Below are 14,898 nucleotides of genomic sequence, written 5' to 3'. Positions count from 1 at the left end.
CCTTTTATGAGGCCCAGTTGAGGCCCAATATATGGTACATAATGTAGTCCCCCAAGTCTTCGGTCAATAGAGTCTGTTGGCTGGAGACTTCAAATTGAATCCATGTATGGGCCGAAGTGGCGGTTGTTCGGAGGCGGTATTTGTATACCCTGCACTGAAGCTTTGTAGGTGAAGCTTTGTAGGTGAAGCTTTGCAAGTGAAGCTTTGAAGCTAGAGCTCTGTAAATGAAGTCTTTGAAGCTAGAGCTCTTGTAAATGAAGCTTTTGAAGCTAGAGCTTTGTAAATGAAGCTTTTGAAGTTGATTGACATGAGTGATGCTCATGAATGTTTATGTTGATTGACATGAGTGATGCTCATGAATGTTGTCATGAGTGATGCTCGTGAATGTTAACATGAGTGATGCTCATGAATGTTGACATGAATGATGGTCATGAGTGTTTATGTATGATTGTCATGAGTGATGCTCATGAATGTTTATGTATGAATGACATGAGTAATGCTCATGTATAATTTGGAATACTGGGCGTACTTTTGATCGCCTGGTTGGAGCGATTTTGGGCTTATGGGCCTTCGCCCTCCACAACATTCCAGTCCAACCCATTTATTTTGGGCTTGTCGTTGTTCTTCTTTTTTTTTTTTTTTTTTTTTTTTTTTTTTTTTTTTTTTTACCCTCTGATGGGGTTTATACATATTACCCTCGGATGGGGTTTATACATATGTCTCCGAAAGATAATAAATTACATCATTCTGGTAGAATGTTTATTCCTTACTTTTGTTTTTCTCTTTCTTTTCTACTTTTCTTTTGTAATTATCTCAGTGGGTAGCCATATTTTCTGCTTTGCTCTTTTCCACCGCAAATCTCATGTTGAAAGGGTAGCCATGCTTTCTGCTTTGCTCTTTTACTTTGCTTTGCTTTTGCTTTCCACTTTCTTTTTTTTTTTGACCCTCTGATGGGGTTTATACATATTACCCTCTGATGGGGTTTATACATATGTCTCCGAAAGATAAATTACATCATTCAGAAATAACAAAAGTAAATCACATTATTTTGATGGGATGTTTATTCCTCACTTTTACTTTCTTTTTGCTTTCTCTTTTCTGCTTTGTTCCCCATTGCTTTTCTGCTTTTCTTCTCTTTTTTTTGCTTTGCTATGTGCTCCCGAGGGAGCCTTCCTTTTTCTTTTCTCTTTTTGTGTTGCCCACCATGTGTTCCCCATGATTCTCCCTTTTTCTTTTTTGTTCCCTCTTTGATCTCTCCACTTCCAGACACACTCACTTGCTTTTGCTTTTACTTTCCCTTTTCTCTTTTTTTTTTTCTTTTCACTTTTGCTTTTGTTTCTGTTTCTTTTTATCTTATTCCTTTAGGCATGTGGCAGACAACACAAAGGAGAACAAAAGAGAATAACACAAACGAGACTCCACCATCACAGTAACTTCATCATCTTCTCCATCTTTGTCGGCCCACCAGCAGCGTGGCTCGCATTCTTATCGAGAACAGGTCCCTTCACCATCTCACTGTCGTCCACGGTTCCTCCACGTTTCGATTGCGGCATTAGAAACTCGGAATCACAATGGTTTCTCGCCTCTTCGCATTCGGAGCCTGTAATCAAATGACGCGTCTCCTCTGTCAGGTTCGAGAAAACACTGCATCAACACCCATCACCAATCATAAAAGCACTGCCTGTACTTGTATATTGTCTTCGTTTTTGCCAAGGAAGGGAGTAGTTGGGCGCGGTATGGGTGCAGTAAACCTTAACAACGGCATTGAGAAAATCGGCATCCTGGAGACTTTTCGATTCAACCTGCTGCTCTTTCTGATTAAGTACAGACTTCTTCTGCTCTTTTCGTTGCACTCCGAACCTCTGTACGCCACCGATTGGGATTGCTCCTTCTTCCCTCTACCATTTCTGCTAAACTTATTAGGAACGCTTTCTCCCTCCGGTTGATATTTATCAGCGGACGACAGATGCGACGACGGTGAGCCCTTTCTCGAACTGGAAGCTCGTTCTCTCATGCCCTGGCTGACGGGCTTAAGAGCTTGGTACTGGTAGCTACCGGAACAGAGCCACGTGTCGAAGAAGGGTTGGACAGAGACGGAAGAGCAAATTTTAACAGTGGAGGTGAGGTGAGCGCAGAGAAGCAGCAGTTGCCGACCCCAACGGCCATTTGAAAAATGGAAGCTCGGAGCTCGCGGCTGAAAAGAAGGTTTTTGGAAGACGAAGTTGCGTTTCCTTATCTGTAAATAATTGGACTTTTTCTGGCGTGGGTAATTTCGATAGGGGATTACAGGTTTCGGATCCCGAGATCCATGAAATTATGGAGAATCAGAGGCTAGGTTGGAGACAACCCAGCTTTTGGAGGTCGTCGGAGAGCCGGTATCCAATACTAGCTCCGGCGACAGACAGAATAATGAGCACAGCCATTTTTGGTCTCTTTCTGGGGAAGAAGAAGTCGATGCCTAATTGAGGAGGTTGTTGGGTTTGTGTTTATTACCGTAATGATGTTGTGATGGACGGCATAGATTGAAGTAGCAGAGAAGCTCATTGTGAAATAAACAATGATGAGTTGAGGTTTTCTTGAGCTGAGTTGAGTGGTGTTTGGAGATTTGAAACGGATTTTGCAGATTTTGCAGATTTGCATATTCTGCAGATTCACGATGGAAGTGAAAAAATGAAAGAAAACCGACATAGTTTTTTTGTGTCGTTTCCCACAGACGGCGCCAAATGTTGATGCACAAAATCAGCGAAGACTTTGGTACAACAGAAAGTGTCAGGTTTTATGACCTTCGCTTGGTTGCTTCGGTCACTAGTGAGGATAAGTACGTAAATGAATAGAGACAGAGAAGCAAACACAGGATGTACGTGGTTCACCCAGATTGGCTACGTCCACGGAGTAGAGGAGTTCTTATTAGTAGTGAAGGGCTTACACAAGTACAAAGGATCAAGCTCTCAATTTAGTGAGTTCTTGTGAATGATTTAACACAAATGGCATTAGCCAATATTGTGGGGGAATGACCCCTATTTATAGAAAAACTTGTAGCTTTGTCACATTGACATGTGTCATGTTATGATTGGTTCTTGATGTCGACACGTGCTGCGCTCTGATTGGCTTCTAATCTTGACACGTGTCGAGTAGTGATTGGCCTCCTGGTCGGAGGGGAACTCTTCTGGGTCCTTGACAGTATAGCGTTGGCCGGTGCTCGGTAGTTTCGGGATTGGTCAAGTATGGTACAAACACATTTCACACGTAATGTCAGAGCATAAGTAAAGTACAGTAAAGTAGGATGAGAATTATACGATTGAAGGTAACCACCTATACCAAGATTTGCCAAGAATCCTCGTCGACACGAAAGCTTAGCACTAAAACCTGGAGGGGTGAAAAATAAGGATGAGTGGGCCTAAAAATAAAGTTTTGTAAAAACCTTTTCAAGAACATAGTAACACCTCGTTGTAAACCAAGTATAGTTTTCAAAATATACATACTACGTATAGTATGAAAAATACTTACCATAGCCTGCCATATCTCAAGACTTCAATACGTCACAAATTCGTGAATAAGCATATAACTTCTAGTAATCACAATATCTCGCATAAATAAATATATCACATCGAGTGCTCATTGACACATGCTGACACACGAGTTCATGCAGAGGTATTCTGACATGAATAAGACTGGGTGTAATAATAATTTATGCTCTAGTACTACAATCACATGAAGACTGGCGCTATGCGCATTGTTGATGCACAAAACCGGAGCGGTCTTGAAACAACGTAAATCCGACCGTGAATCTGCAAGAACGCTCAAGAACACGAAGAACACAAAGAACACAAGGATTTTATCGTGGTTCACCCCAAGGTTTGGGCTACGTCCACACTGATTATGTATTTATTTGAGGGAATAGAGAGGGAGAGGGTGAAAGCTTTTGAGAGCTTCTGAGGATGAGAGAGGGGATCTCAGGCCTAGGAATTGGCCTCCGAGAGTGAGAGTGAGGCCTCTCCTAGAATGAGGGTAGGAGTCCCCTTTTATAGAATAAGGGGCTCCTCCTCTATTACATATTTGCCCCTTCCTTTATCCCATAATTACATTTAAGTCCCCTGAGTATTTGTACGAGATCTAAATACGAGGCCCTAAATATGGTATAAACAAAATGAGTTTATTCCCGCTCACAAGCGTACTATTATATTTAGGCACTTTTAAGTTTAAATTTATTCACATTTTTCACATCACTATTGTAACATCCCACATCAATCAACGGAGAGAGGCTGATGTGCCTTATATGTACATGCCTACCTCCATATAGCACGAGGCCTTTTGGGGACTCACGGGTTTCAGATTCCATTGGAACTATGAAGTTAAGCGAGTTCGGGCGAGAGCATTCCCAAGATGGGTGACCCACTAGGAAGTTCTCGTGTGAGTTCCCAGAAACAAAACCATGAGGGTGTGGTCGGGGCCCAAAACAGACAATATCTTGCTATGGCGGAGCCGAGGCTGGGATGTGACATAATGATATCATAGCCACTCTGCCGTGTGGTGCGAGTGTGCCGATGAGGACGTCGGGCCCCTAAGGGGGGTGGATTGTAACATCCCACATTAACCAACGGAGAAAGGGTGATGTGCCTTATATGTACATGCACACCTCCATATAACACGAGGCCTTTTGGGGACTCATTGACTTCGAATTCCATTGGAACTCCGAAGTTAAGCGAGTTCGGGCGAGAGCATTCCCAGGATGGGGTGTGTCAGAAATTGCAAGAGATTCTAATAGTCTAAAAAAAGAAGTAAGACAAAATGTCTTAAAGAAATTAAAATCCGGTAAATCACCTGTAGCGCAAGTTCTTTCAAGGGAAGTATTATCGAGACTCCAAAAATTTAATCGTGCACGGCAAATTTTTTATATCTAAAAAACATATTTTTATAAAAAAAAATACATAATTAGATTTCTAGAATGCTAACAATAATTATCCTCCACAAAATGAGAGTTTTATACAATGAAATATGTACATGAATCGTACCAATGATTTAGTCATATTATATTAACTCTCTGAGTTTTTCCTACCTTATTTCCCGACTTGAGAGTTTTTATGATATTAAACATTTCCTATTCAATAAAAAACACATTTCCTATACTATTTTCTACTCTAATCGACTTTTTTGTTTGGGTCAACGTCGATTTTATTTTTTTCATCATCTTAAAGAACTATCCAACTACCAACATGCTCTTTATCCTCTTGATTAATAGACGGATGACCATTTCTTTGCCTTGTTAAGGGAAAGGTTTTGGGTGCGGCCATAATTGGTGGTAGGTTCTTCTGTGTTATGTGAGAGAGGAGTGGAACACCATGAAGCTGGTGAACATGGAAAAATCAGTGACAGTGAGCCCCGGCCACGTTAAGGGCTACACAAGGCTATAGCCCATGTAGCTTTTAGTAAAAAATAAAATTTTACATGTAATTTTTAGTGATTTTCGAATGTAACTTAATATATATTTAGTCACTGATTCGAATTTTTTTGGTTTAATTATATAAAAATTATATAATACAGTTTACAAACCATCTTTTTTTTCTTACATCCTTCTTGTACATGTATAAGTTTAAATTTGTTTGAATCTTAACAATGAAAATTTTCTTAAGCTAATTGATACTGTGAAAAATACAATATCAAGTTTCTTTGTTTATAAAGATTTAAAAAAATCTTTAAGCCAATTCACCCAGTGAAAAATTTCTAGTACCACCATTAATTGTGAGATAGAAATAATTTGTCTGTGGATCCTATGGCCACTTAATCCGATCTCAAGAATTTCTCATTAGGGAAAATGTTAAGAACCTGAGACGTTGGATGTTCAACTTCATTGTTGCAGTTAGCCGCAATGACATTGACAGCTACGGGTGCAACTCGAGCTGGTTGGAAGGTCAACCTAATTCTAACCCAACTTTTACAATTCGGGATTGGGTTCGGGTTGGGTTTTAATCGGATTCATTTGGGCTCGGGTTTTATCGGGTTCGGGTTTACTTGGATTGGGTTCGGGTTGCCCAATTTTTTTAAGTTTTAATTGGATTCGTGCAAAGTTTGAATTAAAATACAATAAATACCAAAGTTAGTACCCCAACTCAAGTTTTTTCCTCGGAAAGTCAATATAATATTAAATATAGAACAAAACAAAATAGTTACATGCTGGCATGCTGCTGATCTCACTCCAGCCTTTATGATTCCATGCATATCTTATTTTCTCTGTACTGGTGATTTGTGCTTATACCTGGTTCTTCATTTTGTAGCTTGTCACGGCTAACGGTTGTAAGAACATGACAAACGTTCCTCGGGAAATATCGGAGATTGAAGCAGTAATGGCAGGTTTGAATTCTGCGGTTTATCACAGAAAGAAGAAGAAGATACTCATATATAATATATAATCACAGAAGCACATAATAATTGATATGGGCTATAGTCGGGTTTGGTTAATCGGGTTGGGTTGGGAATGGACAGACAAATGATCAACCTAACTTAACCCAATTAATGAACGTGTTGAAATTTGGTTGGGTTCGGACATGTTATAACTATAAAAAAACCCGTTTGTTCGGATTTAAAGTCGGGTTGGACATGGACGGGTTCGGATTGGCCCAACCCAAGTTGCATTCCTATTGACAGCAGCACCACAAGAAATCAAATATAAAAGAATGTAGCCTCAGATTAACTTTTTCCAAAAGGCTTTTTATCTAAAATAGTTTTTGAGATTTGCATAACTCCTCATTTTGGTCCATGACATTTGAAATTGATAAAATTGGTCATTGAGATTGTCCACCATCAATTATTTTGGTCATTCTGTGAAAAATCTACATTAAATAAGGATAAAATGATAAAAATACCCTCAATTTTTGTTAAATCATTTTGGCCTATTAATTAAATTGAGGGTAGTTTTATCATTTTAATATTTATTTAACATAACCATTCATGGAAGGGTCAAAATGATTGATGGCGGATAATCTCAAAGACCACTTATATTAATTTCAATTATCAAAGATCAAAATGAGAAGTTTGCAAATATTAAAGACTATTTTAACTAAAAGCCTAAAATGCATTTCCGAAATAAAATTCCTAGTTCATATGCAGGACTAGTTGACCAGCACTCAGTCCCGTTCCCATCTTATACCCTTTTCGTCTCACCTTCCAACCCTCCATTCACACTTAAATTATCATTTACCAGCTGCGGGATGATAATTGTAAACTTTTACACCCTGTTCATATATTTGTAAACTTTTACATTCTTGATTGCTTAACATCAAAGGAGGGAAGTCGAAGAATAGGATGAGAAAGTTCAAATGGAAAAATTGCTATTACTTAACTACGGGATGATCTTGAGGTTGAGAACGAATTCTAAGCTCATATTTTACACAGTACATTTTGAATTCGATTGCTGCTACCAATGAATCTTACAATGATGACCATAAGAAACTAAAATGCCTGTTTAAGTCATTTCAATCTCTAAAAAAAGTAAACTACCATTACAAAGCCACCAGCTAATATCTATTTTAAAAAACAAAGAAAAATTGCTAGCACTTCTCTTTGTGTATATATAATATTTTGGTAAATTGGTTGAGATTCGTGCAGACTCTGTAGACTGGCTCAAAAGTCAAAAGGTGCCGTGTGGAGGCTTTGGTCTTACAGGTTTAAGCCATGGACTGCTCTTTCTCTAGCTTCACAGGTCATTCGGTGCAAATTAACTAAGTGGGTTTCTCTCAAAGCTCCTCACTTGTTAGAAATTTGTGAACTTTACCAGCCAGAGGACTTATTTCTGTGCAATCAGACTGAGATCATAAAAACAGGTGCTTTCTATTTACTTGTTTTTCCCAGAATTTCAATTTTTTCGTTATATTATTATTATTATTATTATTTCTTTTGTTTGAGTTTGCTTTGTTAGATATGTTTATGATGGAAATGACCGAGAATGTATCTGAATTTGAATTTTCTTGGGTTCTAAGGAAGATTGATAAATGAAGTTGGTTTATTTAACATAGTTGGTGATGAAATCTGCTAACGGAAGACTTGACGTAAAACCGAGCGCAATGACATTTTAGAATTCATACGGGACCCATTAGAGGGGTAATGTTTTGTTGTTGTTGTTTGTTGGTGATGAAATCTCGGTCTTTAGGATTAGTTGGATTTATGTAAAATGAAGAAAGCACAGTGGATTTCTAATTTAGACTGGATATTGTTGGTAAGAAAACCAGAAAATGAATGAGAATAACGGGTATTGGGGTTTTATTTAACTACTAGATATTGGTTTTGAACTTTTGATCAAGTTACTAGATGAGGAAAAATATGATTACTTGTTAGTTGTTACATAGTTGTATCTGATCGTCTCGGGTGTACTCGCGAAAGACCTGTACTAGGAAAGAAAACCAGCAGGAGTAAACAAGTTAAAATCTTTAATTTGAGCTGTGTGATATTTGTTCATCATAGTAATGATCACATTTGTAGAATTGGTGAGTGACATTTTGTAGTGTTTGCTTTATGTCGTCTTTTCTTATCATACTTTCAATGGTTTTGATTCTTGAATTTTGCTTTTTATGAACTCCCTAATTCTAAGGCTTTCTTCAGCTACCGAATCTTAGGCGAGGATTAGAGCACTTCACAGTGTTAGGTGATATGAAGTGCTTCTCATTCTACATTGGAGAAAAGAAGGACGAACCAAAGAGTACAAATACAACTTTTACCGATGTTGATATGAAGAGATCTGGATCTGAGTTAGATTCACAGAATATCTCTGATGCGAGCACAGAATCCCTGAGGAGGAACCAATATCCTAGTTTCTCTCAGAGACCCAGCAACCTCAGAGTATTCTCAGTTTCGGAGCTGAAGTCTGCCACGAAGAACTTTAGCCGCTCTGTCATGGTTGGAGAGGGCGGGTTTGGGTGTGTCTATAAAGGACTGATTAAAAGTGAAGAAGATCCTTCTAAAAAACTTGAAGTTGCTGTGAAACAGCTCAGTAAAAGAGGCTTGCAGGCAAGACTGTTTTTCAATTGGCATAACTTTGATAGTTTATACAGATTCTTTTTCATTATCTGCAATTCTGCGTTAAACTTTTTTTGTGATTTAAATGTCGGTTCCACATCAAAGGAGATTATTATCGATAGTTACTAGATATATACTGAATAAGGTACTGTGTCACTCATTAAGTTTGATTAAAAAGAATCCTAATGACTCTGAATGATATAAACATTGTAAGGATGCATTCACACAGAGACATTGCTTTCTTGTTTCTTTTATTGGTTATTAGCAGACTGAGTCCTTTCTTTCATCATTTACTAGTTTTGCTTCTTCCTAATTTGGAATAAAACATTGTCCTGCACTTACTGGTAATGTAGTTTTATCCTTATCTCCGAGTTTGTTAATCAAACTGATATAAAGTCTAATAAGATGCCTTGTTTCCATGTATGTGAAAAAAAACAAATTCGGTCTAATCTAAAGATTCCGCCTTTTTGCTACCAGGGGCACAAGGAATGGGTGACAGAAGTTAATGTTCTTGGGGTGGTCGAGCATCCAAACCTTGTCAAACTAGTGGGTTACTGTGCTGAGGATGATGAACGAGGAATCCAACGACTTCTAATTTATGAATACATGCCTAATGGAAGTGTAGAGAACCATTTAGCCAGTCGTTTAGATCCTCTTTCATGGGCCATGAGATTGAGAATAGCACAAGATGCTGCTCGTGGCTTGGCATACTTACATGAAGAAATGGACTTTCAGGTACTTTTAAATTTTGTTTTCGTTTTCATTTTGTAACAGTGTCCCTTTTTATGCATTAGATATTTGTTTTAAAAGTTAAGAAATGAAAAGAGGAGGGGAGAGGGAATAAGTTTGTGTGCTGACATTTTTCTATGTTTTTGTTCTAGATCATTTTCAGGGATTTTAAATCTTCAAATATTCTTCTGGATGATCAATGGAATGCAAAGCTATCAGATTTCGGAATGGCTAGGTTGGGCCCGTCAGAAGGATTAACCCACGTCTCAACAGCGGTATGATTTTATACAAATGATCTTATGATAATTACCACCCATTACATAATTCATTATCCTTCAAACCATGTGCTACACTCTTGCGCTCACGTGGCTGGGGATTTTTAATCAGGTTGTTGGAACCATGGGATACGCAGCACCTGAGTATATCCAGACCGGACGTCTAACATCTAAGAATGATGTGTGGAGCTATGGGGTCTTCCTTTATGAACTCATCACAGGTAGGCGTCCTCTAGATCGAAACCGCCCTAAGAATGAGCAGAAGCTCTTAGAGTGGGTAAAGCCTTACCTGTCAGACGTGAAGAAGTTCCGGCTAATAATAGACTCTAAGCTTGAAGGTAAATACCCCCTCAAATCAGCTCAAAAGCTTGCAATTGTAGCCAACAAATGCTTGGTCAGACTCCCCAAGAATCGTCCAAAGATGAGCGAGGTATTGGAGATGGTAAATCAAATTATAGAGGCTCCATCAGGCCAAAGGAAAACTATGGAGGTACCCTCAATCGAAAAGAAAATAAGGGAGGCACCATCAAGCCAAAACAAGTTTATGAAGACACCAACAGGAACGGAAAGTCAGCAACTGCCCCCTAAGAATTTGGCACCAATAGAAACTTGCCGGGATGTTGAAACAATGGACAAGAGAAGAAATATGGATTTGAGGAGGAGAGAAACTGGATGGTTGTCTTGCTCGTGGACACCAAAACTTTTAAGGACAAGCTGATTGTAAGTGCATTTTAGCAATCTGGTCCTAGTGTGATTAGGACCATGGTATAAAATATCGATGATATCGGAAATATCGGTAGTTCAAAAACATGGAAATTTCGATGAAAATATTGAGATATTATCGATATCGATAAAAATTGAATAAAAACCACGGAAATTGTAAGAAAAACTTGGAAATTTTTATTGAAACTTTGGAGAATGTTTATTTAGTCAATTATCTATTAGTTTATAAAAAAAATTATAAGGAAATGCATTACATGATGGATTTAACTGATTTAAGTTGATTATACAGCGAGTTGGCAAACTTGTGAGTGTAGAAAATATGTAGTAATTAATGAAAAAAAAGATTAAACACATCATAATTATTTATATATAATGATTTACTACAATATTTTACACTTTATACATTGCATGATAAGATACATGAGTGATTTAGTACCACATAAAGTTCCTATGAAGTTCAAAATTTTCACTATCTTCATCATCTCTATGTGTAGAGTAAATTTATTGTGAAGAGTATTCATCAAATGATAAATCCTCAAAATAGTTTTGCATGTAATTGTTGACATGTCACTCATATAAATATAAATATTTTAGCATATTATCACTAAAACACAAGTGATATATGGTGGTTACAGCGTTGGAGGAGTAAAATGGGAGGGGTTCAAATCCCTTCCGAAATATCCTCGATATTTCGTCGATATTTCAGACTATGATTAGGACTTACATGAAATTGGTTCATTGTTGTGTGGCGTCTCAGTCTAATAATGTATAGTCATGTGTAAGTTTCTTTTTCATATGACGATGTATTATTGGATCGAGTCGATACAGCAACTGTGAACTCGTTTTATACAAGCTGCTCTCATTTATTAAAAGTACATTGGCACTATCGATACTTGCCACAGTGCTCAATTATCGCACAAATGTTTTTTCAGACTCAAAACAGAAAAGTCATGTTACTCAACTCATTCGTCGACATATTCAGGGATGGACCAACTAACTTTGGATCTATCCATAATTGTCTCTACTTCGTTGGGAGAAGATTCAAGTTAGAGTAACATGTACATATAACGAGAAATTACAAACCAAGTCAACTATAAAACAAACTTGGGCCCAGAAAATGACTGAATTATTGACGCAGTTTTGGACCATTAGAGCAACTCCAGCCATCCTTGTTGCTCGGGGGACAGGCTCCAGGAAAGGGCCTGAGGGCCGGTGGGAGGAGGTCCAGCTGTGAAGGGCCCGAGTGAGGGTGGGAGCCCGAGTTGCAGGCCCGTGGAAAATTGACAGGCCTGGTCCCCGAGCCTTGTGACGTCACGCTGACGCCAGGGCTGGGTCCGGCCTTTTTTTTATTTTTTTTGTGTCAGGCGCGTGCCCCTCACTCGCGAGTGGGGGCGCGTCGCCCGACAGGATTTCAGGGGGGAGGGCTTGCGCGCTTAGACATCCCAGTTACCGTTGGGAAGCCACGTGGCTTCCCACGGTCCGTTCGATCCCAATGGTTCTTTAATAAGAACCGTCCGATTTGCAACGGTAATAAAAAAAAAAGCTGATTTTATATCAACCGTTCGATCTGAGATCAAAAGTAGATATTAATCTGCTTTATAAATTAAAAAAAAAAGAAAAAATAGTTTTAAAATTAAGAAAAGTTACTGTTGTGACACGTGGCACAATCTGGAGTGTTGGAATTCAAATTTTTTTAAATCCAACAGCAGAGATTAATTTTTTGAATAAAAATTTAAAAAAATCTGAAAAAATTGTAAAAAATCTGAAAAAAATTTGTAAATAATTGTTTTTACTTTTCTATAAATACCACTTCTTCTCCATCTACCTTATACCACAATTTCATATTTTCTCAACTACTTTCGATCAAATTCCTATCTTTCTCTCAAAGTTTCAATCCAATTTTTTTCCACAAAATGACTACTGATGCAGGTACGAATTGGTCGCTTCTTGAAGATGTTGCGGTGTGCACTAGCTGGGTTGAAATTACTCATAATTCCCTTACGGGTAATGAGATGCAGTTGCGAGAAATGTGGAGTTTAATTCATACCAAATTTCTTGAGCAAATAGGTGGAAAAAGAACCAAAGAATCGATGTCCAGTCGTTGGAAAATACTTTGTCATTCCTTTAGTACGTGGAGAGATGCCTTGACACAAGCTAGTAGTAATGTTCGAAGTGGGGCAAATTATGCGGATCAGGTAAGAATATATTATAATGATTTGTTTGTATTATTTATTTGTTACCTAATAATTTAATTATTATTATTTGTTTGTATTATTTATTTGTTACCTAATAATAATTTCATTATTATTATTTGTTTGTATTATTTATTTGTTACCTAATACTTTCATTATTATTCATTTGTAGCAACTTCAAGCACAAGCATAGTATGCTGCCAAAATCAAATCAAGAAACAAATCATTCCACCGATGGGAATGTTGGAATATTGTTAAAGATTGTCCTAAATTCAAAGTTGTGCCTGTTGGTCCAGAAGTATGCATGAACAACACCCCTCTACACAGCACCTTTGTACACAGCACTCCTCCACACTCTACACCCGATCATGGCTCCCATGTTGATGAAGAAGATGGAGAAGAAGTGCCTGAAACGCCCATTCCTGAACAAGCGTCGGGGTCGACCCGTTATCCAATTAGGCCTCTAGGTAAGAAGGCTTCAAAGAGGAAAGGGAGTGCTTCCAAGAATGATTATGGAAAGTACATGCAATAACTTGCTCGTCAAGGTGAATTGACGTTGGCATGGGAATTGGCGAAATATGAGGCTGAAAAGGCTAGAGATGAGGCAAAAGCTGCAGCTATTCAACAAGCATTTCAAGCTGAACAGAGGGAAAGAGAGCTACTTAGGCAAGAAAGGGAGTTGCTTAAAGAAGAAAGAATTGCACAACGAGATCGTGACATTATAAACACGCATTTAGAAGGGATGTCTCCAAATTCTAAATATTTTTGGCAGTCGGAGAAAGCGGATGTGGTGCAAAGGAGGCGTGCAAGAGAAGTGAGATCAAGACAAGATGGTCCTAGCACAACAAGACAAGATGATCCTAGCACCACAGATTGGTTAAGTGGTGATGAATAGGGTACTTTTGTAATCGGAGCCCATAGTTTTCCAATCACTTTGGGTTGTAATTTATTATTTATGTTGTTTCCATTTTATTGAAGTTAGTACTTTATTTAAAGTGAGAGTACATGTATTTAATTTCGTAATATATTTATCCTAATAATAGAATCTTTATTCATCAAATTGTTCACGTATAATGACGTAATTATAAAACACACCAAATAAAACTAAAAAACTCACCAATTGGAATTACATAAACATACGAAATAATAAAAAACTCACTACAAAAAACACACCAAATAAAATTACATAAACATACCAAATAATTCACACCAAATAAAATTACATAAACATACGAAATAATAAAAAACTCACTACAAAAAACACACCAAATAAAATTACATAAACACACCAAATACAAACAAACATACTAAATAAACTTAAGTATCTTCAGCTTGTTTCAATGCCCACTGGTGCTCTACCAAGTCAATTTGTCGATCATTGTGCATAGATGACCTTTGAAGTGCAGTATATCGTTGAATGACCCTTTCATTGTAACGTCCATCCCTTTCTAATGGCTCGTGTTGCACGGGTTCTTCGGTGGCATCATGCGCACAATATATCCGTGTTCTTGAATTGTTCATCGTGTTTGGCTATGGCTCATATTCATCAACCGCATCATAATCGAACTCATCTTCCACAATCATGTTGTGAAGAATGACGCACGTCATCATGATGGATCGAAGTGACTCTACATCGAACATTCTGGCAGCACCCCTGACGATCGCCCAACGAGCTTGAAGGATACCAAAACAACGCTCCACATCCTTCCTGCACCCCTCTTGACAGCTTGCAAAGTGTTTTTCCTTTGCACTTCGCGGACGTGGCACTATTTTGACAAATGTTTCCCACCATGGGTAAATGCCGTCAGTTAAGTAGTATGCCCCGTCGTACCTACGTCTGTTGACGACGTACATGACTTTTGGTGCTTTTCCTTGTAGGATGTCGTTGAACACTGGGGATTGGGCAAGGACGTTGAAATCATTTTGAGCCCCCGGAACCCCGAAAAAGGCGTGCCATATCCATGTATCAAAAG

At 38.2% G+C, this 14,898-nt stretch overlaps 1 protein-coding gene across 2 annotated transcripts; it reads left to right on the top strand.

Annotated features, from left to right (window-relative positions):
• The first annotated feature begins 7,627 nt into the window (after positions 1–7,627).
• LOC126618456 (serine/threonine-protein kinase PCRK1-like) lies at positions 7,628–10,939 on the top strand. Of its 2 annotated transcripts, none has more exons than XM_050286535.1 (5): positions 7,628–7,817; positions 8,593–8,997; positions 9,484–9,741; positions 9,888–10,010; positions 10,123–10,939. In XM_050286535.1, the coding sequence occupies exons 2-5, from the start codon at positions 8,641–8,643 to the stop codon at positions 10,726–10,728; spliced, it is 1,344 nt and encodes a 447-aa protein (XP_050142492.1). In that variant the 5' UTR covers positions 7,628–7,817; positions 8,593–8,640; the 3' UTR covers positions 10,729–10,939. The 2 variants fall into 2 exon arrangements, with proteins under 2 accessions (XP_050142492.1, XP_050142493.1); XM_050286536.1 differs by having other exon boundaries at positions 8,582–8,997.
• Positions 10,940–14,898: the final 3,959 nt, after the last annotated feature.

Source organism: Malus sylvestris, chromosome 4 (genome assembly GCF_916048215.2).
Source record: "Malus sylvestris chromosome 4, drMalSylv7.2, whole genome shotgun sequence".
In the NCBI taxonomy this organism is placed as follows: Eukaryota; Viridiplantae; Streptophyta; class Magnoliopsida; order Rosales; family Rosaceae; genus Malus; species Malus sylvestris.
Note: the sequence above shows the minus strand (reverse complement) of the source record. Positions and strands in the feature narration are given on the sequence as shown.